The 26,903-nt window shown below is 24.0% G+C and overlaps 8 protein-coding genes across 8 annotated transcripts; 3 read left to right on the plus strand and 5 right to left on the minus strand.

Moving 5' to 3' along the window:
* Nucleotides 1-404: 404 nt before the first annotated feature.
* On the minus strand, nucleotides 405-2,615 carry LOC128952366 (putative ferric-chelate reductase 1). The gene is made up of 6 exons (XM_054297750.1): nucleotides 2,488-2,615; nucleotides 1,555-1,638; nucleotides 950-1,069; nucleotides 769-843; nucleotides 607-682; nucleotides 405-543 (listed from the first exon to the last, which is right to left on the minus strand). The coding sequence occupies exons 2-6, from the start codon at nucleotides 1,628-1,630 to the stop codon at nucleotides 405-407; spliced, it is 486 nt and encodes a 161-aa protein (XP_054153725.1). The 5' UTR covers nucleotides 1,631-1,638; nucleotides 2,488-2,615.
* Nucleotides 2,616-3,754: 1,139 nt separating this feature from the next.
* On the minus strand, nucleotides 3,755-5,977 carry LOC128966535 (plancitoxin-1-like). The gene is made up of 4 exons (XM_054313384.1): nucleotides 5,922-5,977; nucleotides 4,690-4,976; nucleotides 4,278-4,632; nucleotides 3,755-4,199 (listed from the first exon to the last, which is right to left on the minus strand). Exons 1-4 carry the CDS (start codon nucleotides 5,975-5,977, stop codon nucleotides 3,755-3,757), a joined length of 1,143 nt encoding a protein of 380 aa, XP_054169359.1.
* A 776-nt stretch (nucleotides 5,978-6,753) lies between these two features.
* Nucleotides 6,754-7,993, minus strand: LOC128952081 (1,5-anhydro-D-fructose reductase-like). Its single transcript, XM_054297415.1, has 3 exons — nucleotides 7,859-7,993; nucleotides 7,445-7,790; nucleotides 6,754-7,365 (listed from the first exon to the last, which is right to left on the minus strand). The coding sequence occupies exons 1-3, from the start codon at nucleotides 7,926-7,928 to the stop codon at nucleotides 6,792-6,794; spliced, it is 990 nt and encodes a 329-aa protein (XP_054153390.1). The 5' UTR covers nucleotides 7,929-7,993; the 3' UTR covers nucleotides 6,754-6,791.
* Nucleotides 7,994-8,922: 929 nt separating this feature from the next.
* LOC128952868 (transmembrane emp24 domain-containing protein 6-like) lies at nucleotides 8,923-11,136 on the plus strand. The gene is made up of 4 exons (XM_054298323.1): nucleotides 8,923-9,250; nucleotides 9,419-9,539; nucleotides 9,603-9,855; nucleotides 10,737-11,136. Exons 1-4 carry the CDS (start codon nucleotides 9,017-9,019, stop codon nucleotides 10,858-10,860), a joined length of 732 nt encoding a protein of 243 aa, XP_054154298.1. The 5' UTR covers nucleotides 8,923-9,016; the 3' UTR covers nucleotides 10,861-11,136.
* Nucleotides 11,137-11,323: 187 nt separating this feature from the next.
* LOC128951797 (splicing factor 3A subunit 2-like) lies at nucleotides 11,324-12,404 on the plus strand. Its single transcript, XM_054297070.1, has 2 exons — nucleotides 11,324-11,883; nucleotides 11,976-12,404. Exons 1-2 carry the CDS (start codon nucleotides 11,479-11,481, stop codon nucleotides 12,333-12,335), a joined length of 765 nt encoding a protein of 254 aa, XP_054153045.1. The 5' UTR covers nucleotides 11,324-11,478; the 3' UTR covers nucleotides 12,336-12,404.
* Nucleotides 12,405-12,499: 95 nt separating this feature from the next.
* LOC128952019 (adrenodoxin-like protein 1, mitochondrial) lies at nucleotides 12,500-13,398 on the plus strand. The gene is made up of 2 exons (XM_054297342.1): nucleotides 12,500-13,025; nucleotides 13,107-13,398. Exons 1-2 carry the CDS (start codon nucleotides 12,626-12,628, stop codon nucleotides 13,208-13,210), a joined length of 504 nt encoding a protein of 167 aa, XP_054153317.1. The 5' UTR covers nucleotides 12,500-12,625; the 3' UTR covers nucleotides 13,211-13,398.
* Nucleotides 13,217-18,113, minus strand: LOC128966536 (putative phospholipase B-like 2). The gene is made up of 9 exons (XM_054313385.1): nucleotides 18,006-18,113; nucleotides 17,758-17,963; nucleotides 17,377-17,485; nucleotides 16,364-16,515; nucleotides 14,717-15,333; nucleotides 14,319-14,657; nucleotides 14,099-14,253; nucleotides 13,639-14,031; nucleotides 13,217-13,258 (listed from the first exon to the last, which is right to left on the minus strand). The coding sequence occupies exons 1-9, from the start codon at nucleotides 18,111-18,113 to the stop codon at nucleotides 13,217-13,219; spliced, it is 2,121 nt and encodes a 706-aa protein (XP_054169360.1).
* A 2,647-nt stretch (nucleotides 18,114-20,760) lies between these two features.
* On the minus strand, nucleotides 20,761-21,311 carry LOC128966537 (uncharacterized). Its single transcript, XM_054313386.1, has one exon. It carries the CDS (start codon nucleotides 21,309-21,311, stop codon nucleotides 20,889-20,891), a length of 423 nt encoding a protein of 140 aa, XP_054169361.1. The 3' UTR covers nucleotides 20,761-20,888.
* Between the last annotated feature and the right edge of the window lie 5,592 nt (nucleotides 21,312-26,903).

The following is a 26,903-nucleotide window of genomic DNA, read 5'->3' on the forward strand; positions in this document are numbered from 1 at the left end:
TAAAATAATTAACTTGTAAGTGATTATCACAAAACTTATCAAAAACAAATTCAATTTATTAAACATAATATTAACTATTAAAAAATCAATACAATATAATATATACAATAAATGAGAATAAAATACTCAAAAACATACTGTAATTTAGTTTATTGAAATTATTAAATTGATGATAAATTTAATACTATATTTATACAATATGTTGAACAGTATTGTATATACAGTATATATGAGTACATATAAAATACAGTATATATAAAAAATTTTAATACATAATATGTGATGCTTTATTATATTGTTTGTGAAATGTTAATAATTAATTTATATAGATGTAAATTTCAGTTATATATATATATATATATTATATATAAAATTTCAATTATATTTGTTTTATTTAATTAAATTTATATATTTGGGTTAACACTAGAGTGTAGGTTAGTATAGAAATCACTGAAACTTTGAACAGCAGTTCCTCTAAAAGCAACGTTACCGCCTCTACCAGATTCAGGTGCCGTCCAAACCAATGTTGCCGACCGTTTACCTCTAAAATATTGTCATTAAATACAATAAATAATTTGCAAAACATTATATTAATTTTGTTGAAACCTTCTGTCTGTATGAGTGACGGCAGCGCACGAGTCAATAGCTTTCAATCCTTTTCCGGCCTCAAACTTACCGATTGCTGTTTCATTGCAAACAAATTTTAATATAAGTCAAAAAATTATTTCATTGATTATCAGTTATTTAATTATGATAATTATAAACTACCGGCTCCTGTGTGCGGATCATAAGCTTGAACTATAAGTCCTCTGAATGACTGTCCCTGTGGTGCTGACAGTGTTACTAAAATCATAAAAAATTTAATTTAATTAGTTTTTTCTTTTTATAGTTATATTATTATTTATGTTTATATAAATTATTTTAATATTATATAATAAAATTAGTAAACCTTTGATACGATCTCTGGCGACATAGTCTTGATGTGATTGAACCAAATTATAGGGCGAAGACTCGGCCCCTCGCGCCTGACTTTCGCCGTGTTTTGGAGTCAATGTATTGCATACCGACTCTGAAAATACATGATTTTTATTCATGTTTGTTATAATTCAAATTAGGCATTTAATTTAAGTTTATATTAATTATTATTATTATTATTATCGGTATTTAGTAACACATGATTTGTTAATATACAATATAATTATTTTTAATAACTGTTTCCAAATAAATTAGTTTATAATAAATAAAAAGAAGAAAATTAAGTTTTAAAAAGCTATATATAACTATGAAATAATAATTAAATAATATAAGACATTTATTTTAATAGATTTTAAGTCAGATTAATTTTATTTTAATTAAATTTTCTTTTTTATTAAAAATTATAAAGGCAAAAGTAAACCATATCAAGGTCAGGCTTTTTGTATTGTTTAATATATTAATAGAGTTATTATTATTATTATTGTTATTATTATCATTAATCAATTAATTAATGTTAGTTACTATTAATAAATATTACATAAATATTATATTGTAATAAGATTTTGATAAATTGCATACCTGGGGCACCACTGGGCCACGAATTGACTACTGTTCCCAATAGAACAACCAAACAAAATTGTATAATAATTTGCATTTTAATATCTAACATAATAATAATAAACAGTATATTAGGTTTTGTATTCAAAATTTGTTTAAAAATTTAAATATAGTATATATTAAAACAAATAAAAAATCACAGTTCGTGAACATTGAGTTCAAGTATAGCAAAACATTTAGTATTAATAATAAACTTTTATTTTCCTTTATATTTTTCTCACTCTCTTTCTATGTCTGATATATTCAATATAATAAGGTTTTAGATTGGATTTAGTGTTTGAGGTCATCTGAGTTTAGATTGATTGCCGATTGTCCCCATTGTTTATCTTATAAGAGCACTATTTGACCCTAAAAACACTTTTGGCCATAAGTTTTACATTTCTATTATTATATAGATATTTCAAAATGTATATAAAAATTACAACAAAAAAACTTTTTATTATTATAAAAATAAAATTGTTTTGACCATAAATTATTAAACAATAATAAAAATGTCAACAATTTTTGACAAGTTAATATTAAGTTAAATAATTGTCATATCAATAGTTATTTATATTATTTATAACCATTTTAATTGTAAATTACTTACCTTACTTAACTGTAGTTATAATAAAAATTATAAACTAAAATAACTGTGCTTATTATTTTATTATGTATTAATTTTAAAAATAACAATTCATCAAATATTTAATTAATTAAACAAAAATGCCATAACATTATCGTAATTAGTATTTATAATAATTGATATTTATTTATTTAAGTGTTTAATATTTACGGTAATTATTTTTAAAATTAATTAATTAAATAAATTAAAATATTTTATTACATAAATAATTTTCAAGTATATAAAAATAATAATAATAGTATATATATATAAATAAAGCCAAAACTTACCCGATTTTGATGAGTCGATTAAAATTTTCAAAAAATTTTTACTCAAGATATCTAAATATCACTTCTCTATCTTAACAGCAAATGATTTGTTTCAAAGTGTTTGCACCGTTTCCTCGACTTTATTGCTTTTTCGTAACAGTCATATAATATGTAATTAATAATTATAATTTTTATTATTAATAATAATTATTAAACTAATGATTAAAAGTTATATTATTCACAGTTAAGCCTCCAATGATATTTGAGATCACTTTTTAGAGGCTGTTGTCTTGTATAATGTTTGGATCAAAACTCCGACAAAATATTTCAAAATTTTATTTTACTTTTCTTTAAATTATTAATATTAAGATTTTATTTTTTACTGCATATAATTATAATATTTTTATTTTTTTCGATAGAAATGAAGGTTAAATCACATATAAAGTGTTTGTAAGATTTTGTGCTCTAAATAGACTATAAAGAGGTTTATAATATTATAGTATAAACTTTATAAATATAAGTCCAACAAAAAAAGGTTGGCCTTCATTGGTGTGACTCAAGTGGTGGCCAACGGCTTTAAAAGACTGGTTATTAACATTAAAACATTAGTTGTAATGATAATAATAATAATAATAATATTTTATTAGTATCTAAATTACCCAGAAACCTCAAAAACCCAAATTCACTGAACCACTGATGTTTGTTACTGTTAATTGAAAGTAGTTTAGCAAAAGTTGATTAACTATGAATTTTTATTATTATTATATGATATAATATTTTGATTATAAATTTCTGTAATAAATATTAGAAGCAATCACTTTTTAAAAATCAATTACCTTTAGTTAAATATATCAGATTAGTGAAAAATTAATTTTAAATACCAAAAATGTTTTATGAATATTTTTATTGTGTCTTATTTGTGTTTTATTTTTATTGTATTTTCATATATACAGGTATTTAATTTAGCATTGCTATCATAATTATTAAAGTATTTTAAAGTATATTAAAAATATTTAAATTAAAATAAAAATATTACGACAATTACAAAAATATTTAATATAAAAACATATAAATAAAATAAAATAAAAAATTTGGCAAAAAATGGCTAAAAGCCAAATGACATAATGATAAATACATTATTCATTAACAAGTCTTATAACATGTCATTATTAAAGCTCTTTAAAAAATTAGTTAATAAATATAAACTAAAATAATTGATATCTAACTTCTTTCAACACATTTAATAGTAGATCATTTGATATGAGATTTTGTTTTACTTTTGTTAATATTATCCTCTATTAGATGCGTTCTCTTTGGTAGTAAAGTGACCTTTTAATGGACAGCCTTCCACTTCTTCAATAGATTTCTTGAATATTTGCCACACTTTAGTTGATTCGAGACATAGAGATCCGCCACCTCTTTTGAATTGTGATTTCATACGATTGATATCAGCAATACAAGTGTAGGTCTGACCACTATTATCGTCAGTAATACCCCATTTGGAGTGATCCTCAGTTGTTTGCCAATCGACGTCTTTGATCTTAATGACAGGTATTTGTATTTTGTCGATATTCTGGACTTTATATTTGTCGGTACAATCAGAATCCAATCGACCGCCGGCACCGTTACGCCAACTCTGGACTAATAAGTTTTCCTTAAAATAAGTGGCAATAAGTCCTGAGTAAATGTCTTTCTCGTATTTATTACTTTTTGCAAAACTTGTAATCGACAAACTATTTTACAATTAGATACAAATTTAAATATTAAACTAAATTATATTAAATGTCATACAAATAGTTTAATAGTTTTACCCGTTTTTACTTTTAATAGTCATTTGATTGTCTGTAATATTTTTAATCCATTTCTTATGTTTTAAGTCATACCATAGATTAGATCTGTCTGTTAGATCTGATTGTATTGTCATGTCGTAGATATTAGGCCTCATTATCAGCATTTGATACGCGATATTATCAATACTTTTAGTGTCTTTCGCATCAATACTAATACAGATTGCTGTCTGACCGTTACGTTTGGCATTATCGGGAAAACGATAATTATGGGTTAAATCAGGAAATTTTGGCATTGAGTGTGTCATCCAAAAAGCGCCGACGGAGTCAATGGCAAACAAACCTTTGGCGTGCGCTCCACCTGAAGACTTGGCTGTACCTAACAAACCATTAAAAGACATTTAACTAATTAACAGACACTTCAAAGATAGTAAACCTGGTTTCTCGTCGTTGTACGCGACAAGAGATACGTCCGACGACTTCTTCAACTTATTTAAGACCGAATCGACTGTTCGACCAAATATTGATTCAATTTGATCGACAGTTTTGGTCGAAAGTATCCAATTGGTAGTCGTCTTAATCGACTTATCTGTAATATATGTATAACCAAAACCACTCCTCAATGTATCCAATGAAGAGTCTTCAAGTTTTGGCACTTTATATACAATAAACCAATCGACAGGACTTCCAGTTTCATCCAAACATTTCAGACATAAACCACATCTCAATATTACAATCAATTCAATTAATAATATTAATTTCAATACTGTTTTGCTAAACATTTCTGTAAAAAATATTATTAATTATAATTAATAATATTATTTATATTAATTAAAATTTAAATGATTAAAAAAATTGTAAATTACATCATTTTTAATAAATATATATAAACTGTAAATATTTAAAGTTTAATCTATACCTGTATTATACAGTTTGACTGTCAATATATTGTTATTAAGTTATAAAAACTAATAGTATTATCAATTTTCATAACACTTTCCAACAGGAAATTAATATAAAAAATTGTAATAATTTGTAAAACAATTGATGTAATAGTTGTGATAATAATAATTATATGACAAACCATATAATATACCAGTAATTGTCAATTAAATGTGATGTCTATTATTGTAATAGTTTTGCTGTTTATGTTGTTGTCATTGTATTCACGTGACTAATGTTATAATAATTGTTGCAAACAATTAGGTGTACAAAGAGTACAGTAAAGTATAGTATTAATACATTTACACTACTGTATAGTAGTCAGTGTTGGCAGAGACAAAATGTTTGTATAATACAAAGCGTAATATACAGTATAATACAATGTAAAATACATGACCAATTTTGTTTACAAAAATAATATTAGCGCCACCTAGTGTTAAAAGCATTGACATAAGCAAAGTAAATAAGGTTTTATAATAAATATAGATTTAATATTATTTTTTTATTGAATTTCATTTTTTATTTTAAATTATTTGATTGTTATAACTTAGAAATAACGATTATAATAATAATGCATTTTATAGAAATTATAATTTTACTAAATATTTTAAAGTAATTTCTAATACATTTCTGTATGTATAATATACAGTATATTAGTTTTAAAATTTGTATAATATATGCAGTACATTGTATTTTACTGTATTATACAAAGTCAAAATTCAAAACCTTGTATTTTTCCAACCCTGATAGTAGTTATTCTGTACGTATAGTTTTTTACTCATTAGTTTATCTACAGGTGCTCTACAATATAATAATCAATATTAGCTAATATCATATTTAAAGTATTATACAGTAGTTAAATTACTTTTCGCTTCGTATAATATATTAATTAACCAATTAATTGAAAATTATATAATTAATATAGTCTCTAGTTATGTCATATAACTTATGTGTTAACATTTATTAATTATTGAGACCCCACTTGATTATAATATATATGTAATAATTTACGTTACCTCTACTGTAAAGTATATAAATAAACTATATTTACAATTTTTAATATGAGAATATTTTTTTTCGAAAAAATGATATTCATTTTTAATATGTTTCTTGTTTTTTAAATCAATAATAATAATTGTAAATGAATTATTTTAGTTGATACTTAAATTTATATATAATATTAATAATCTAAATAAACAAATAATATGTACTAAAATCCAGTTATAATTTAACTTTAATTATAAGACTATGAATATTATAAAGTCAGCACTTCATAGATAAGTTGTTATTAATCTTTTATAATATGTCGTACAGTATTAATATAACACTAAATAAAATCTTTGTTTATTGAACAATGCAAACAATTATATAAAAAAGTTTTATTGTTAATAATAACATTTTTATACATATTATTAATATAGACTATTAAAATATGCTGTAATTATTAATAAATAATTATTTTTAATTATTTTATCATTGTTTTGTAAGTTATACACAACATAAATACTAATACAAAAAAAGTTAGAATTAAACAATTGTACATTAGTTATAAATTATGTTAATTTTATTAAAATAGATTTATATTAAAATAATAAATTAGTAATCGTTGTGAAACGGGTAGTAAATATGATTTTTTGCTTTTTCTTCAATTGTATACCTGATATTATGATTTAGATTTTTGATTTGTTTAATATCTTCAGCACTTAGTGTAAAGTCAAAGACATTAATATTTTCTTTGATATGTTGGGGAACAACACTTTTGGGAACAACCGATAATCCTCTTTCTATTTGAAATTTTATCATTATTTGTGCCACACTTTTCTTATATTTATTAGCAATTTTAGTTAACTCAGGCGTTTGATACAATAGTCTTCCGCCTCCTAATGGACTGTAAGCGGTCGCATGTATATTGGATTTGTGGCAAAAGTCTATTAGTTTGTCCTGAACTAAGTGCGGATGACTTTCTATTTGATTGACCACTGGTTTGATTTGCGCCGATTCAAGCAATCGACTCAATTGTTCACTATTAAAGTTGGACACACCTATGGATTTAATTTTTCCTTCACTAACCAATTGTTCTAATGTTCCCCACGTTTCCAAATAGTCATACGATGAAGGAATTACATAACCTGACTGATCCAACGGTTCAGTATCAATACCTTCTTTGTATCTATATATATATATATATATATATACAGACAATAGTATAATAATTATATAATAAAACATAACTATTAATTAAAACATACCCCATCGGCCAATTAATGAGCACCAAATCTAAATAGTCTACATTTAAATTAGTTAGCGACTCACTGACCGCCTCCCGGACCCTATTGTATGAATGATATGTATTCCAGATTTTTGTTGTAATAAAAATGTCTTCTCTATTGATAGTCTTTTTGTCAATCAGTTCACTCAAAGCAATTCCGATTTCATATTCATTGTTATAAATAAAAGCCGTATCGATGTGTCGATAGCCAGAGTTAACAGCGTTTTTGATCATTTCAACCATTGATCGACTGGTTAGACCAGTGCCTCCCGTTCCGATGGCTATTGTGGGCATTTTATTGCCATCGTTTAATACAACATGTGTGCCTATATAATAAATGGCAAATAATTATTTTAGTAAATTTTTTATTTCAGTAAAAAGATATCGAAAAAACCTAATGAATTTGTTTTTCTTATCAATACAATGAATATAATGAATAAAAAACTAATGAACTGGGAATACATATTAGATTTAAATATTTAAAATGTAAAATACATCCGAATAATACAATACTGTATATCAAATTATGTTTATTAAAAAATTATTTTTTATAGTACACCTGAATATATAACCTGATTTAATCTTGAATTAAGATTCTTGATAATAGAAATTTAAAAAATAATATGAAATATAATTGCTATTAATCTATGAAACTGTGTATAGAAGAGTACACACATGTGGTAAAGTTCACAATAATAATTTAATTGATTAAATAGACGCCTGAAATTAGCATTGATTGACAATATCATTGACTATTGAATTGACTTTTATATTAAAAGCTTTCCATCCGTTAATATCTTATTTTTGCAGTCAACACATCAAAAGCACTTATGATATTAATTAGGAAATATATTACTTTAATATAAAGTATTATATTATTTGGCAGTAAATCTGAAAAATTGAATTATTTTCTTCAAAATTTATCAATTATTATTAAATGAAGGATACTTAATCAAAATGCAAAAAAATTATCTATTGTTTATGTCAAACAATTTTGAAATATTATTTTTATAATAAAATAATAATGTAAAACTATACATACTGTTTTTACTTATAGTTTTTATAAAAATATTGATATAAAATTTTTATAATGTTTACTATAAGTACATTTTAGTTATTAGTTTTCTTCAATTGTTTTTTAATCAAATATATTAATAATTATATTGTATCTTAAAATAGATTCAATCGACACTTTTCAACTCAAATTTACTATATTTTTATGACATTTCTAATTGTTATGTCAAACATGTATTGGATTTTTTTTTAATGAAATTGTATTTTTTATTATATATTTATACAGTATTATTAATCAAAATTAATTATTAAAATTAATTATTAAAATTAATTACTAATCCAAACTTTACTGTAATTTGAAAAGTTGTAAAAAAGTTTTTCAATATTCAATATAATATGATATAATTGTAAATATGATGACACACTAGATATCACTCTGGTATGAGAGCACAGGCATGTGTGTTAGCTCAGGCAAACTGGTTGGTTGTATGGTTTAAACTGATTGATCACAACATATGAGTGCAATGTCTGTCATTGAATGTCTGTAGTGATGGCAATGTATTGTTGGCAAAGAGTAGTGCCATATGTTGTGGCCGTCAGTCTGTTGGTCTGCACGTGTCTGACCCGTGCATTGGCTGAGAGCTATAGTTCAACCAATTTTGAGGATAAGTTGGGTATTGCCTATGAATTCAAGATACATATCGATGCCGGAAAAGAGGACTGTTTTTATCAATATATTCAACAATCGTCATCGTTATACGTGGCCTTTCAGGTATGACCATCACTAACATAACTATCATCTCTTTGTATTGTATCAAATGGTTACCGCGATTATCGATACACTATTTTATAACATTAATATGATATCATATATAGCCTAAACTTATGTTAAAAGATTTGTATTAAAATAATATTTATAGTATGATTTGATTAATATTAGGTTATGAGAGGTGGTGACAATCAGGCAGGGTTTGCCATTAGGGATCCAATAGGACAGTTGATTATGCCGTATCAGTGGAAACCACACGCAGAGTATGACGAGGCATCCGTCCAAACCCCCGGTATATGATATTACATGACTGACTCTTATTATTAAAAAACTAATTCATATTAATCTTTTAAAGGCTATTATTCCCTATGTATTGATAATACTGTTTCACGTTTTGCCTCAAAACTGGTCAGTCTATACGTGGCCTCATTCAAGCGGGACGAGTGGGAAAAGTATATACAAGAGTTGACTGATGCCGAGGTCACTGTCGGTAACTTTACAAATGCATTGCGAACTGTGGACAACAATATTGGTTTAATGATTAAGAGTTTGGATCACTCGAGAAGACTTAATACCGCCGATTGGTATCTCGTCGACGGAAACAATAGGTATGACTTGAAATTATATCTAAAATAATATCATTTAATTTATTTTTAAGAATTTATTAAAATTTATTAAAATTTTCTAATAATTTTTTTTACTATACATGTATTTACTGTATATATTTAATATCATTAACCTATCGGTAACTTAAGTTGAGTTGAAAATAATAATAGTAATTGAATACTTAAAAAACAAAGTACCGGTACATAAATTTATAAAATTATAGTTTATTAAAAACTATTGGTTTTTAATTACTTTTAATATTTTATTATTTAGTGATAAGAAAACTATAATGTTTATCAAGTTTGACAACACTTTACTGTGATTAATGACACTTAGACACAATTATTTCCTATTTAAATAAACTTAATTTACTTTACATCCGTAATGTTTATAAAAAATAAATGTTTTAATAAATTTACATTTATTAGAGCTATAAAATAAAATAGTTTTTAAAAAATTAAAAATATTCAATTATTAGTATTACCGTAAATGTAAATAAGATATACAAAATTATTTTATTTAAGGTATAAATATTACCCTATTATTTACTGATAAATTTGATAAAGCCATATTTTTACTAATAAATTATAGATAAATATTATTGAAAATTTGTTTTATTTAACATCTTTATATAATAACTTTTTATATAGGTAATATTATATAATAATTTTTTATATAAATAATTTAACGATAGTTAAATTAAAATACGATTACCGTATAAAGGTAAATCATTATCACTATTATTCTATATTGTTTCGGTAATAGCTTTTAGTACTAAAAACAATAATAAATGACTATAATTTAGTTACAATATTAAAATAAACTATAAATGTTATAACTATTATAGAATTGATTTTAAATGCAATTTATTTTATTTAAACAGATATGTCCGGAACTGGTCAATAGCACAATGTATTGTCGTTGTTATATCATCTGTGGTTCAGGTGGTGTTTGTCAAGAAATTGTTTGACTCTAAAGATCCTCTTAAAGGCAAACCCAGGGCTTGAAATTAATTTTACTTATTATTAAAAAAGATCTGAAATTGGATATTAAAAAAAAGTTATTTGTTTAAATGGGTTTTTATATATTGATATTAATTATGCTTTAACGTTGCATTAAATGTTAAGCAATGTTGAGTTTTGGTATTGAAAATACTTTATATTATAAATTAATTTTGATTATCAATCGCTTTACTATATATTCAAACATTCCCGTTGTGTTGTTAATCATAATTATATTATTTCCAAATGAATTATATTTTCAATTATTGTTTTATCATAAAAATGTCTACCAAATACTGAAATTATTATAAATTTTAATTTATTATATATATATATATATATTGTACAAATAAAGTTTTTAAATATACGAGTTTATTTAATAAAATATTAAAATTAAATTAAATTTTAATAAATTTGTATAACTTTTTACTAAATTATTTTATACACATATATTTACCTGTAGTACAGTGTAAGCCATTGAACGTAATTAATGTTTTCAACTATTGTTTGCATTAATAGAGTATTTAGTGTATCGTTGAGTGAAATCAATAGTCAGTGTATAAAGTAATCACATATTTATCGGTAAATATACTGTGAAAACACAGTGACTAATATCGGGTGACAATGGATATGCAACACAGACCCGGCGGTAAAACTGGCAGCGGAGGAGTGGCCTCTTGGAGTGAGACTAATCGCGACCGACGGGAACGGCTGAGACAGTTGGCCTTAGAGACGATTGATTTGGCAAAAGATCCGTATTTCATGAAAAACCATTTGGGAAGTTATGAATGCAAACTATGTCTTACATTACATAACAACGAGGGGTCATATCTGGCACACACTCAGGGAAAGAAACATCAAAGCAATTTAGCCCGAAGAGCGGCCAAAGATGCTAAAGACTCACCCGTATTACCCGCACCCGCAAAGTCACGCGTCGACATCAAAAAGTTTGTCAAAATTGGTCGCCCGGGCTATCGGGTCACCAAACAGTTGGATCCAGATTTCAACCAACAGTCGCTGTTATTTCAGGTCTTAGACATTGATTAGACAACAGATTTTGTTGTTGTTGTTGACATGAAATTGAAATGACTTTTATTTAATTATTGTCTTTGTTTTAACAGATCGATTATCCAGAGATCGGTGAGAATATTGCTCCGAGACATCGATTTATGTCGGCCTACGAACAGAAGATAGAGCCGCCCGACCGTCGCTGGCAGTACTTGTTGTTTGCTGCCGAACCTTACGAAACAATTGGCTTCAAAGTACCGTCCCGTGAAGTGGACAAAATTGAGGACAAATTTTGGACGCTTTGGAACAAAGAGGCCAAACAATTCTTTCTTCAGTTTGCATTCAAAGTGGAGCCACAAAAACCATCGCAACCACAGCAATCACCACAGAAACAGTTTACCAACACTTCTTCAACGCCGACCAATACTAACACCAATACTGAGACCACACAACAGAGTCAGACTCAGAGCTAATTGACACACATATTGACACAATTGGCCAAACACTGGATGTCATTGATTATCATTTTATAATGTATTTGTCTATAGATTTACTAAATGTCTTAAATAAATATCACATTAATTGTCAAAACAATAACTGATTTGTAGTCGTAATGTATGTTCATATCGTTGTCTTCACGTGTATTGCAATGACATGTATTGCATAATCACAACAAACGCTTGTTTTGGTTGTCAAAGAAGTGGCACTTTTGACATCAAATGCATGACTAAACTGATCACACATTTAGTGGTCAAATGATAATATGTTGTTATGTTTGTTCAGACATATGTTGAGTGGCAAACCTCGCAAAGTGGCCAACAGTGCCGTATCGGCAATGAGGCCAATGTTTGTGCGAAAAATAAGCGGTGAAAACACCGGCAAAATTGATCCGAAAGAGTCTGACGACCAACAGATTGTGGATGTGATATATGTGTCCAAAACGGGTCAACGGACTCACGTGAAGGGAAAAGTGGGCGACAATGCCATGTATTTGGCGCACAATAACAATGTGGAAATTGAAGGCGCGTGCGAGGCATCGTTGGCCTGTTGCACGTGTCACGTGTATGTATCACAACAATACTATAACCGATTGCCGCAATCACAAGAGGAAGAAGAAGATATGTTAGATATGGCGCCCTTTCTTAAGGCTAACTCAAGATTAAGTTCGTAACAAATGACCATTTTTTTGGACAAACAATTGATTTGTCGTTTCAATCATTTGTTTTTTGTCTTTCATCTCATAGGTTGTCAGATAATCCTAACCAAAGAGTTGTCGGGTATTGAGTTGACACTACCGCCGGCCACAAGAAATTTTTACGTCGACGGCAAAAAACCAACGCCTCATTAAAACCCATTAACATAATTGACATCTCATTTGGTTTGAATTGATTATCACCTGAAATCAAGTGTAGTGTGAAATGTGTTGAAATACTTTATTAGCGATCAAATGATATTTTAATATTAATTATAAATATGAATTTAAATTGATTGTAATAATCAGTGCCCACACTGTAGGATACCTATCGGTGCTTATCATAAAATCCGCGATTTATACAAAGTTTTAAACAATCATTAATTAAATAATAGTTTTATTTACAAAATAGTTTAATTGATTAATGATTTTGAAAGTGATATTTAGTGAAAATATAATAAAATTTAGTTTTCAATTAATTTCTAGTATTTAATAAATATATGCGTTTATTTAATTACCGGTAAATAACTTATTGAGATTGAAATATTTTTTTTATTTAAATTGAGTGACTCAGCAATACTAACGCCGGCCAATTCGGAATCAAATGGATACCATCTAATAAAATATGGCGGAAACGCCCACTTGTCGGGATGGCCCTCATGTCTGATATTTTTAGGTAGTTTAGTAGTCGACCACTGAAACGGCTGATGTTTCTCATATGAAGGACTGCTTACGACTAACATCTCGAAACGTCTCCACATTTCACTTGTGGTAATCTTAACATCAATAGCTCCCCAATCTCTAAAGCCTATGGCCTCTAAAGGGTAGATACCGTTGGGCTCATTGAGGTCATTGCGTGCGGAGATGGCGTACTCGGCAGTGAAAGGCGGCACACAATTACAACGACTCAACGGATCATTTTCAAAGTCATTAGATCTCATAAGACTGTAAACTGTTGTCAAATCTCTCACTTTTGACTATTAATTTAAATTGAGATTAAAATAAATAATGATTTTTAATGAAACAAAATTTACTACTAAAGACCTGATCTCTTTTGAAGATAAGAGCTCTGGCAGTGTTATTATAGGAATAGTAATCACCGTGAAGTTCAACCAATTTGTTATAACCACTTAAATTGAAAATCTCCTCAAAATAGGGAACATTATATGAGGCCCAATAGCCTTTTTGTCGGAGTATATCTACAGTTAATCACAAATTATATATTGTAATCAAAAATTTTAAGATAATATAAAAAACTGAATACCCGTCACATCAGTAGACTTGACAAATGTTGGCATTTGCTCCAAAACCCATAACAAATCATTGGACAGTTGGTCAGTTGGTAAACCCTCAATGAACTGTTTATAGTCGACAATCATAAACTGGTCATTATATGTGCCGCTATTATTTTGTTCAAATATTTCTGTCCATTGTTTGCCCGATTCTGCTAACCGGTTGGCCACTAGATTTCTTACAAATTCTAAAACAATTTTTTCAGGTTTTATATATTTCCATAGATTAGAGTTAATATTTGTTAAGGATGTCTCCTGGACTACCAGTCCCGATGATAATATGTAAAAATCATCGATTGATGTAAGAGCGCCTATAATGGATGAAAATAATACATATTTAATATAATTATATCAAATGTTACACAAATACCTGGATATGATGAGAATGCACTGACCCGTCCCGGAATAATCTCATTATCATTGGGTAGTTTGCGATAATTAAGTTCATATTTTTTGAATATCCTTAACATCATACTATACCAAACCCATGTATTATGAGCTACATATAGATCACTTCCATCGGGTAATGGTTTAACAAATGCAGAACACGAACCGTCGCGAGTCTTGTGTTTGATTGTCTTATTTAAGATTAACTCAAATTCATTTAACTCAGGAATTATAGACAATGATATCATTCCTTTAGAGTCGACATGCATTCCGGGCTTATCGGGTATATGAGACCAAAGTTTAACATTATAGCCATCTTGAAGACCCGTTAATTGTTCAAAAATAAGTCCGATTTGATGCCAATAAATACTTTCATTTCGTAATGCTTTTGCTTTTTCTTGAGTTATATTAAGATTTTTGTCTAAAAATTTAAACATACGTTTACAATATTTTTGATTGTTATCACAATAGAGATCAATTTGATTTCTCCAATGCATTGCCATTAGTTGGGCAGTCAGATAACCCTCAATGAATCCCGCGTGATATGCCTGAGCACTGTCCTCATGGACTGGATTTGTGTGAACCTCTAACTGTGCAAAACTAATGTTAAGAATATAAAATAAATACTAAAAATCTTGTCGAAAGGGGTTTCTTAATTAATTAATATTTTTAACATACAATTTTTAATTAATTGTAAATTTAAGTAATTTAATATCATCAAATTGCTTGTATGATGATATTTTTAAATAAATTATCACATGTCTAACATAACTAAACATAACAATTAATTAATGGGTATAATTGGAGGACAATCAATCAAATTGATAATTATTTAGTAATGATATATCATATTTGTTATTCGTCTTCTAGCCTTCAAAATAGTAAATCTAATAAAAAATGTGTAAAAATTGTTGCATTAAAAAAATTATTTAAAACAAAAATAAGAGATTCATTTCAAGGGTAAGTCCAGAGAAACGTCGGGGAAATCCAAGAATTAGTCTATCAATGGTAACACTAGACTATAATTTGATTATATAAAAGTTAAATATACATAAAACTGTATAATATATATGTTATTATATAAAGGGAAAATACAGTATATGTAGGCTTATATTTTATTAGGAATATTGATAATTTAATGTTTAACAAATGTTATATCAAATATAATTATTAGACGTTATGTGCAAAACTTGTATATATAATTTTAGAAAATTATTTGAATAACTAAATAATAATAATTTATTGTAGTAATAACTGAGAGAAAAATTATAGTTTAGATTTAAAATGATTTTCTTTATGAATGAAAGTAAAAGCAATTAATTTTAATGTCATTCACTATGATATATATTTTATGTACATTACTATATATTATATATATAAATTATACAGCATATACTATAATATAGTTTTAGATTTATAGAAAATTTTAGATAGTTTGCTAACCCTTACAAATATATATATAAGTGCTTAATATATTAAAATCTAATTTATTTTTATAATTGTAAAAACATTGATACTATATATCATTTAAAAAATACTAGTTTGAAATTTGAAAATCAATTACAAGTTTTAATTTATCATACAATAAAATAGTAGTGAAAAAATGATATATAAATTTTGTATTACAAACCCTGTTTTGTTGATTGTATTTGAATAGAGAGCCCACGCTATGTAATTGCTGGGTATGAGCTCTTCATCGGTGGTAAAACCCATTTGAAAACTTTTCCAATTAGTTTGTGTCAAATCATTCACATAATAAAAAATGCGATCACTTTTGCAAATCTGTCCGATATTGACCACACAATACAATAACAAACATTTGCTTATTAAAAGTTTTGAAAACATTTTTTTAATAACTATTTTTTTAGCGTCTAACTACACTGTCTAAAATTTTATTATTTATTTTACTTTTTTATTAATTAAAAAATTTATGATATGTGATATTTATAGTAAAATATTTATAGTTAAACTAGTCTGATCTTGATAAATTATGATGATAATATGAAATTTTACATTTTATAGATATTTTAACATTTAAGCTAATAATAATAATATTAAATATAGATGCTATTTAATTTATGCAAATACAAACTTGTTTTCATATGATACTGTACTGTACATAATCTACAATATATGACACAATGCTATAATAATACAATAAGATTTAATAAATAAATTAGAAAACCATTAAATGACATTGAGTTATAATTTTTTGTTATTGCTTATTTTGTTAATATATGATATTTTAAACAATATTTATAAACATTATTAGTTCACTGGCCTTCAAAGCTATTATTTTTATCAATATTGTTATTAATAACAATTGTCTTATTCAAACAAAATTACTTATATATTATATATCATAGTATTAAATATTAATTAAATAATAAATAATAAAATATGCAAACAAAGCAACTTTAACAATTTAACAAATTTTATTTGTTTAATTTATTAGATTTAAATAATACCTATATTTTTTAAATAACTAAATTTATAAAGATGTAATAATATATGATATATAAAATATAAATAATCACTAAATATCATATTAAATAAATTTTATATGAAATATTATATGATTATTAATCATGTATATGCATATATAAAAACTATGTGTGATATAAATAAAGTTAAATAATTGACATAAATTGTCATTGAATTTGATTCTTGTGATATGTGTTGTAGTGATGTCTTCATTGAAAAGTCATTTTGTTGATGATATGAACCGAGAATGTCTTCACCGGTTTCATCGCTATTATTATAAAAATATAAAAATATTTAATTATATGTTATTTGTTTGTTAAGTTATAAATAAAAAAAATAGTAAAATATAAAATTTGAATTCTACTTGTTATTTATTTCAAGTTTAAATAATAGTAATGTTATTAAAATAGTTATAATTATTGTGTAGTATTGCTATAACAAGCTATCAATATTAATAGTAATTAATAGTTTTTGACCTCTTTTTAAATTATTTATTAAACAATGAGTTAGTATTTGACTTGAAATGTCAATCTTGAATACCTGTTAACATGTTTACAGTGACATTGCGTGTGATTATCAAAACTAATGGATTCAACGCTTTTTCGGTTGCCATCAGCGGTCACTTCGATGACTAGAAAATGTAAAATTACTTTTTGGACAGTTTTTGCGGCACAGGTCTGCGTTTCATCGCTACAGCAGCCGGTACTGGCGTCGCATACATTTATAATGGTTGCAAATGGTATATACTTTTTATTATATTTGGGGTATAATTTAGATAAATAAATAACCCGTTGCATAGGATTATGGCATTTGGCTAATCTCAATATATTGGCAAAATGTTCAGCAGCTAACTGAGTGTCATTTTTAGCGGTTGACTCACAGTAACGACATATCATTAGCACAATTATCAAATACACTATTAACATACATTTTAACATATTTAAACAATTATATATTGACATTATAACTATAATTACTAATTATTTTTATTATTTCATTTTATTTCATTTAAAACAATTTCAATGTTTTATCCACAAAATGAAGTGTATTTAAGAAATGGACGCAAGATTTGAAACATTTATTACTATCACTTTAGTTGTCAGTTGTTTGCTATCAGATGTTATCCGACCCATACCTTAACCCAAGGACAGACATACTGTACAAGCGATCGGAATCAAGAATTTTAGCTAAAAAAGTTTGATTGGATTTTTAAGTTCACATAATATATGTTAATAAAATTTTCTTTATATTTAAAGAATATTTTCTTAGAAAAATTTATGATTGACTGTTAGTAACTTTTAAAAAGTAAAATCAAGTTTTGACACAAAAAACTTAAGGAAAGGTTAATATAAAACAACTTTTGTAAGTATACTACTGTTTATCAAAATATCTTTTTTTTGCGAAATATTCACTTTATTTGATGTCAATGTTTATTTCATTTGAATTTATTTTATTAATTTAAGCTATAATTATGATTTATTTACGTTAATTGAAAAGTAATATTTTTTCATATTAAAAGTAAAGTTATCTATAGTTTTCTGGACTTTTAAAAAAATATAATATTGTAAAATACAAATATTTATTGCTACTGTATTAGCAGTATTTTACTAAATTTAATTTAAATATAAAAACATGTTTTTGATAATCATTTGATAGTTTCTTTGAGTAACAAATTCAAGGTTTGATTATTTTTTAGAAGAATTTTAATATTTCAAAATCAACGATCAAAATAAGATATCAAATTTTTTATAATAATCAATTAGATATTAAATAATTTTGATTAATCTATTAGTGAAATTTATAATATTACAATAAATTATAAATAATAGCATTGTAATATTTAAGATTATATTTAATTATAATTTATTATTAGATTTTTATGTTATCAACAATTAAAGAAATTCAATACTATTTTTGCTATATATGTTGCTATGCAATGCATCTTATTATACTACACTGTAGTAACTACAGTATATTAATTTCTAAATATTATTATATTTTATATTCAAATTATAATATAGTATTCTCATTATCACAATAACTTTTGTCAAATTTTCAAATAAAACAAAATTATAAAAATATAAATAATTAAGAGTATTGTACAGTAAGTTTATAAAAAATTAGTTAACATTAGTTAATTGATCGTTAATATGTCAAAACCCAAATTTATATGTTATGCAAAATATTATTTATTTAATGAAATACTATTAACTTAATATTAATACATTTTCATTAGTATATTAATATTCTTATCAAGTTTTTGTTGAAAATATAAACTAAACCAATAGTAGTATAATAATAATAATACTGTAATTTATTAAACATTTATCCGTTTCCTTGAAACATCAGTTAACATATAATTCACCGAAATTTTTATTTTATTTTTATCGTGTAATTTTAGTTTTAAACATACTGTCAAATAGCTGTCTATTTTATAACTAATAATTTATTAATAATAATAAAGCAAACAATCATTGGAGGCCTACCATAGCTGCTAATTAAAAGCCTGAGGTGGAGATCATCTATTAATGTAAATCCATTGACATCCTTAACTCTAATATGTAGTATCAAACTGGGATACACATGAGCCTCAAGCTATCTATAGTGTACAGAGTCTATACCTACAACTGTCTAAACCATATGCAGCATATGATATGCTAGACATTAAACTTTTAAAAATATATAATTTATGGAAACATACCATACTTTGCAACTTACTATCAACTTGTCTGGGGTTCAGACCATTGAAACAAATGAAATTTGTTGACCATTAGGATTGTCAGCTCAGTATCTCATTCAATATAACTAACTTTAATAAAATTTAATAATTTATATTTTCTTCTTCTTATTATTTTTTGATTAATAACTGTTTTATATTTTTATATATCTGCATAAATTAAATTTTCACAATTATTGAAATTATTTCCAAAGAAATATTTTTCCAACAAATACCCAGAATTTATATAACAATTTATTTATTTTGCAGTAATCTTCAACTTATTTATATTTTAAGACATAATTAGTTTTAAAAATTTAATTTAATTAATTGATAACCTTCTCAAAGCAAAAAATAAGGTTAAGGTTATATCAAATGAACGTATTTATTATTTTAATGTTTATTAATTTTTTATACAACTTTCACTAATTAAAATACAATTTATTTAATAAAAATTATTTAAATTTTATTCTTTAATTAAGATATCATTAAATCTGATATAGTTTTACACTACTTCCTCATTGTTGTAAATTATTGTATACATAATTAACAAATTATCAGTTCACAAAATTTTTATTAAAAAATCAGATAAAATTACAATTACTAATTTTTTTTAATTACAGCATACCTTATACTGTATTAAGTTTTTATTGTTTATATTTTGTAAACAATTTTTTAAAATTAATAATTATAAAGTCATTAATCTATAATAGTTTATTATAATGTATATAAAAATACATACAATATTAACACATAATGATTTATAATATTAAAATCAATTAATAATTAATATAATATTTGATATGATGGACAAACTTAATGAGATGGTTGGATGACATGTAAATATGTATGTATTTATATAGAGTTTGTATTTTATGTACTTTATATACAGCATAGACTGTATTGTATAAGAGTTGGTACCCTATATACATGGGTACATAGATTATAATTATACTTATCTGGGAGTGTCATAATTGATAGGCAGGCACTGGCACTCCGTGTGGTTCTTCATATTTATGTGTTCGACACCTTTCTTTTGTTTGCCATCCGATGTCAACTCAATGACCCAAAAGTAAAGTGTGACCTCTTCTACACTTTTGGCCACACATTCTTCATTCTCCTGAAGACAACACCCGGAAAAATGGCCGCAAACGTGAAGTAGTGTACAGTGCGGTACAAACTTTTTTTTGGCCGAACGTATAAAGTCGCTGATGTGTATGACTTTGGGCACCGGTAGATGACATTTGGCTTCTTTGACTATACGACTAAAGTGTTGACTGGCCAACAATGAATCATTGCTAGATATTGAACTAATTGACAAATCAATTATTTGTAAATATATTGTAAATGTTAAACAAATCCATTTTATCGGAGACATGATTTTCATCTAAAATGATACATAAAAAATAATTAAAACAATTAATGCAATTTTATTTTATTTGTTTCCATATTTACTTGTTGTGTAAATTGAAAAAAAGTTAATTTCATTGAAACATTTTATTTAGAGATCTTGTTAACAATTTTTTAATTTTATTAAGTCATCAATCGATAAGATAATCTGTCAGAAATCAATTATAAATAATAAATTTTAAAAAATTTATTTCCAATATTTTATGAAACATTAATATATAATGTATATTTATTGCGTATAATATTTCAAAACATATAACATATAGAATTGATAATTAATCAAGCTAATTTATCTATATTAAAATCTATATAATATACATACATTACAGATTTAACAATATGTCTTTAAAATATTTTATTATTGATATCTTCAAAATTAAAAAAATATACAGACCTTTAAAAACATTTTACAAAAGTTGTAAATAAGCAAAAAAAATGATCACGTACAATTATGTTTTGAATACAACAACAATTTATTTCAATTCATTTCATCAACAATATTGATTTATTAAATATTTTTACAGAAATTTATTTCAAATAAATTAGTTATATTCAAATTCTATGGAAAACTATTTTATATATTAATATAATAAATTCAAACAAAACTGTAGAATAGCTAAGAATTATTTATACAGTACTACTACTACTAAGGTTACGATTGAATTACATTTAAAATTAATGTTAGCTATAAATGGACGCAAATATAATGACCAAAACGTACGATTTGTTTGGACATTACATCAATTTGATAATTATTACAAAAAAGTGCCAAATGAGCATTCACAATTGACAATTGACTATTTTTATATTTTAAGTTTAAAATTTGGTTAATTAATATTTTAATTAACATAGAATTATTAATAACAATATTTGTTTTTTTAAAAGTCAAACTAAACCAAAATTCAATTAATTAATAAAAAAATAAGTTCTAATTCAGAATATTTATATTAAAATATTTATTTATATTAAGTTTAAATATCAGACAATAATTGTTAAATTTCTTGTATTTATTAAATATTTGTTGGTCACTATAGCCATAAAACTAGTTTTACGTTTTGGTAAAATATTTTAATTTAATTTTATTCTATTTAAAATAATAACATAAAATATTTATAAAATTGGCTAGCTCATAAAATAATAACAAAAATTGATTGATTTTGTTGATATAAAAAAATTATTAAACAATAATATAGACAAACAATATTTACTGTAAATATTGTATAATTAGAATTATAATGAACCGGCAAATATTTACTAAAATAATAATAATAATAACTAAAAATAAAAACTCACATTATTTGTAAATACGATGTTATAAAATGTTAAAATAAAATTATATTTGTTTCAAAAACATTATATAAACCATAAATTTGTTGATTTATACATAAAAACATGTTTAAGAGTCGGCGACAAAGTTTTTAATGAAAATGAAACTTAATTTTTGTATTGCATTTTGCTATTACTATATATTTATTTTGAAAGTCAGTACTTAAAATCAAATACAAAATCTTTTTTATTATTTATACACGTCTTGATTACCATTCAAAACACGGAATTTTCGTAAAATTATTTGATGGAAATGCAAAAAAAGTGTTTTAAGACACTCATCCATACAAATAATGATAAAAAAAATTGCTGCCAGCAGTCAATGATTAGCATTTTTTTCGCTCCCAAAAAAAGTAAAATCAGTCTATTTTAATAAAAAACTTAATGCTATTTTATTTGAAAACTAATTTTAAATTTCAATAATACCCATTAATGATTGTGTTTTCAATGATTTTACAGCTAAACGCCATTCAAACGGCTCTTTTGGTACCAAAAATCCTTGAACTTGAGGCCAGACCTAACTGAAGGTCGACACATATTATATAATGTTTTATATTGAAATTGCAATTATACTATAGATTATTAAAAATTATGCTTAATTTAATTTAAATAATTTAATATTATGTTTTATTGTAATTTAATTTTAAAATAAATTACATAATTATTTATATATAATTATTAAACATAATATTTAATGTTTAATAAATTATAGGTATATTTATAAACATAAATAAATTGTCTAATATTGTAATTAACAATAGTTTAATATTACTGTACAATTGCTAATGTTTGAAATTATTATTTTTATTACTTGTTATAAATGATAAAATGTTTACTAATTATTTTTCAATACATTTGTTTATTATAAATTATATTATATTATATAAAATTACATTTATAAGTATTTTTTGTAGTATATTTGCACATAATAATAAATGATTTCATGATTTTATTAAAATTTGATTTAAGTTATTTTATTTAAATTACTAAAAATTATTTCATATAAATAGCATTATTGAAGATAATTATTATTATGTTTTATTTTTATAATTTAGTCAAATTTGCACTCTAGACTTTTATTATTTTTATTTTTATTAATATTATAATAAAATTACTATAAATTATAAATTGGATATTAATATAGACATATTTGAATATTTACTTTCAAAATTTAGCAATTATTTATCAAATAAATAAAATTAATTACAAAATATTAGACATTTTTATTAAACATTAAATTATACCTTATTTTATATAATAGGTCTACAATAAATTTGATTAAACCGTAAATCCATTAAAAAGTAAAAACATATCCGTGCTTTAAATAAATTTTTTAAGGAGTGCCTACACTCCCATTAGGTGTAAACTACAAAATAAATTTATAAAAATCCAAGACAATAGTTGGCCAAATAAATTAAATCATTGACTTTAAAATTGATAATACATGTATTATTATTAATATTATTAAAAGTTATTGAAAATAAAATTGTTGTTTGTTATATCAAAGTTTATAAAAAAAAATTATTTAAATTATATATCATATATGTTTAGACGCCTTTGGCTATCATAAGACAAGCTATAAGAAAGTTTATGATTTGATTACTTATTTTAGAAAGTAATAATTATAACTAATAAAATATAGTTTTATAAAAAAAATTATTTCAATATGTTTATAATACAATATTCGCATACATTGTTATAATACTATAAAGTTTATAGTATAAACAGTGTATACATTATTTTTAATAATTTAATGATAATCATAGTTTGTACTATTATTGACGCAATTGAATATCCAGCAAAAGTAATAAAAATCTATAATAAAATTCAAGTGATATTAACGTAAATCGATATTCAAACTAACAGTTTGCCAATTCCTTGTTAATGAACCTTACATTTTACTCTCATTTAAATTAATATAATATTAGGTATTACTGAATAAAAAAGGCTTAATTTGGAGCAAACTTTTTCAAAGTCATGTCATTAACATATATATAGAAAATAATGTCTTTGAATGCATACAAAATCGACTCATCATAGACTTAAAAATAAGGTCACAAACATATACATTAACCGACAAACCTAAACTCAATTTTCTATTATTTAAGATACAAATAGTATAAAATTTTATTTTTTCTCAACAATTTCTCAGAAAAGTTACAAAATATTTTTAAAAATTGTTTTTCTTTTATTTCCGTTATACTGTAAATTAAACTCGTAATACAATTACTAAAAAATATAATAATAATACACTGAAACCTAATGATGTTGTAATAGATTTAACTCTTTCGACTCCTTTTGTCCTTAATTTATCTCCGCTGATGACTATTATATATATTTGTGAGTAACGGTACCGGACTTTACTGTAAAAGGATATCAATGTTTAACTATCTTATAATCCATTAATCTATTTATTATGTTTTTTATTATTGGTTTTGTAATTATAATAATGATATAAACAAAAACTAAAAAGCATGACTCGCATTGATACAAATATAGAGCACACTTTACAACTATTTTTGCTATTGAACATTGAAATTATTATTAAACAACTGTTTTATCTATAAATTATTATTCACTTTAAAAGCTATTTGTGTTTAAGTCTTAAATTTTTAAAACTGAAAAATTTATGATTTATTTTTTTGAAAACATAGAAATAAAAAATATTTATTTAACAAAATAGATAAATGGCAAAAAAAAAACTCAAAAAATTCATTTTATTTAATTTATAAAAATATTATTAGAATTCTGTAAAAATATTTTTTAATTTTAAATCCAATTATATTATTATCCGACAAAGTGGCGACAACTAATAAGTGTAAATATTTATCTATAGAAAAGTTATTAATATCTAAAAATTTAATTATTATATAAAGTTTAAATTGTTTAAATTTTGTTTGGCAATGAATTTTATCTTAAAGGTATAACAATAATATAAACAATCTCAATAAAGTATATTTAATTTATTTTATTGCATTAGTTAATTATTGAATTAAATGGTAATATAGATAATAGTTTAAATAAAAGCAATTAGTTAATTTAATTATTGTTTTTATTCTTTAAAATTAAATATAATCCAGAAAACACTAAATAAAAATTTTGATAATAATTAAAATAGAATTTTATTTTATAACATAAAATCAATTGAATTTTCACAATAATATTTTTTTCACTATTTTATTCTTTATTTTTATAAAATTTATAAAATAAATATTTATAATATTAAATAAAATTTTTAAGCAAACATATCATATTTATGTATAATTTTTAATCAACATTTAATTATTAATGAAAATGTTATAAATAGTAGAATCGTTATTAACATTTTAACAATTATTATTTATAAATCAAAATATTGTGTAAAATTATTTAATTTATACTGTATTTGCTTTCACGTTAACCCTTTCACCTAAAAAATTGTTTCTATTGATATTTAGTGACATTTTGTTCATTTCTCAACTTAGACTATAATAATAATAAAAATGATTATCATTTAGATAATAATACAAACGGTTATTTTCCCATAAAAATTGTGTGAAAAAAGGATGATTCAAATAGTTTAGATGAAAAGTCGATAAAACATTTCATTTATTATTTTTATTTAATTAATATTTTCAACGGTTTGTATTGTAAGTTGAGTTCATTGTTATCTTAATTATATTCATTGCACAAAAAGTCGAAAGTCTTGCAATTATGACATACTATACATAATATTTATATTTTCTATGAAATTCATTGAATAAACATATTTTCTTTATTTATTATATTTGTTAATAATATTAGATTTGGTTTGAATTTTTGGAGAATCACTTCCTTTCTATTTTATTACTCTTTCCTGAAATTTTCATTAACAGTGTTTATAGTATATATTTTCTTGTATTTAAATGTAGACAAATAAAAAAAATTAAAATTACTTTCTCTTATAAATTATTAATTTACGAGATATTGATAAAATTAAATATTAAAAATATATAATAAATTAAAAGTTAGCCAAGCAAAATCAAATGTAAATCATTTATACAGTTAATATGAGTTTTTCATAACTATTTATTATTAATTTATAACCAAATCAACATATATATTATAATATGTTTAATAATATTATTTAAATAAAACAATGTACTGTAAATAAATAGTAAAAAATAATAAATATAATTAAAAGTAATGGTTTATAAATTTTTAAATAATAATAGAATATTTATAGATTATAATGAAACTTCAATAGAAATAAATT

The sequence above is a fragment of the Oppia nitens genome, unplaced genomic scaffold, assembly GCF_028296485.1.
Source record: "Oppia nitens isolate AA-2021 unplaced genomic scaffold, nextdenovo-longstitch-racon4-pilon3 scaffold1_pilon_pilon_pilon, whole genome shotgun sequence".
In the NCBI taxonomy this organism is placed as follows: domain Eukaryota; kingdom Metazoa; phylum Arthropoda; class Arachnida; order Sarcoptiformes; family Oppiidae; genus Oppia; species Oppia nitens.

Excerpts from the sequence above, each read along its gene's own strand:
- LOC128952366 (XM_054297750.1), bottom strand. The coding sequence starts at position 1,630 with ATGCAAATTATTATACAATTTTGTTTGGTTGTTCTATTGGGAACAGTA. Across the intron at positions 1,070-1,554 it reads GTGGCCCAGTGGTGCCCCAG|AGTCGGTATGCAATACATTG; the intron begins GTATGCAATTTA and ends ATGTATTTTCAG. Across the intron at positions 544-606 it reads GTCACTCATACAGACAGAAG|AGGTAAACGGTCGGCAACAT; the intron begins GTTTCAACAAAA and ends ACAATATTTTAG.
- LOC128966535 (XM_054313384.1), bottom strand. The coding sequence starts at position 5,977 with ATGAGTAAAAAACTATACGTACAGAATAACTACTATCAGGGTTGGAAA. Across the intron at positions 4,977-5,921 it reads CAGGGTTGGAAAAATACAAG|ATGTGGTTTATGTCTGAAAT; the intron begins GTTTTGAATTTT and ends TGTAATATTGAG. Across the intron at positions 4,633-4,689 it reads GTACAACGACGAGAAACCAG|GTACAGCCAAGTCTTCAGGT; the intron begins GTTTACTATCTT and ends ATGGTTTGTTAG.
- LOC128952081 (XM_054297415.1), bottom strand. The coding sequence starts at position 7,928 with ATGTATTCCCAGTTCATTAGTTTTTTATTCATTATATTCATTGTATTG. Across the intron at positions 7,791-7,858 it reads AAGAAAAACAAATTCATTAG|GCACACATGTTGTATTAAAC; the intron begins GTTTTTTCGATA and ends TTTATTATATAG. Across the intron at positions 7,366-7,444 it reads CTCATTAATTGGCCGATGGG|ATACAAAGAAGGTATTGATA; the intron begins GTATGTTTTAAT and ends ATATATATATAG.
- LOC128952868 (XM_054298323.1), top strand. The coding sequence starts at position 9,017 with ATGTCTGTAGTGATGGCAATGTATTGTTGGCAAAGAGTAGTGCCATAT. Across the intron at positions 9,251-9,418 it reads CGTTATACGTGGCCTTTCAG|GTTATGAGAGGTGGTGACAA; the intron begins GTATGACCATCA and ends GATTAATATTAG. Across the intron at positions 9,540-9,602 it reads GGCATCCGTCCAAACCCCCG|GCTATTATTCCCTATGTATT; the intron begins GTATATGATATT and ends AATCTTTTAAAG.
- LOC128951797 (XM_054297070.1), top strand. The coding sequence starts at position 11,479 with ATGGATATGCAACACAGACCCGGCGGTAAAACTGGCAGCGGAGGAGTG. Across the intron at positions 11,884-11,975 it reads AACAGTCGCTGTTATTTCAG|ATCGATTATCCAGAGATCGG; the intron begins GTCTTAGACATT and ends TTGTTTTAACAG.
- LOC128952019 (XM_054297342.1), top strand. The coding sequence starts at position 12,626 with ATGTTGTTATGTTTGTTCAGACATATGTTGAGTGGCAAACCTCGCAAA. Across the intron at positions 13,026-13,106 it reads TAAGGCTAACTCAAGATTAA|GTTGTCAGATAATCCTAACC; the intron begins GTTCGTAACAAA and ends TTCATCTCATAG.
- LOC128966536 (XM_054313385.1), bottom strand. The coding sequence starts at position 18,113 with ATGATATGTCGTTACTGTGAGTCAACCGCTAAAAATGACACTCAGTTA. Across the intron at positions 14,658-14,716 it reads TGCATTCTCATCATATCCAG|GCGCTCTTACATCAATCGAT; the intron begins GTATTTGTGTAA and ends CATCCATTATAG. Across the intron at positions 13,259-13,638 it reads TTGATTCCGAATTGGCCGGC|GTGATAATCAATTCAAACCA; the intron begins GTTAGTATTGCT and ends ACTTGATTTCAG.
- LOC128966537 (XM_054313386.1), bottom strand. The coding sequence starts at position 21,311 with ATGTCTCCGATAAAATGGATTTGTTTAACATTTACAATATATTTACAA.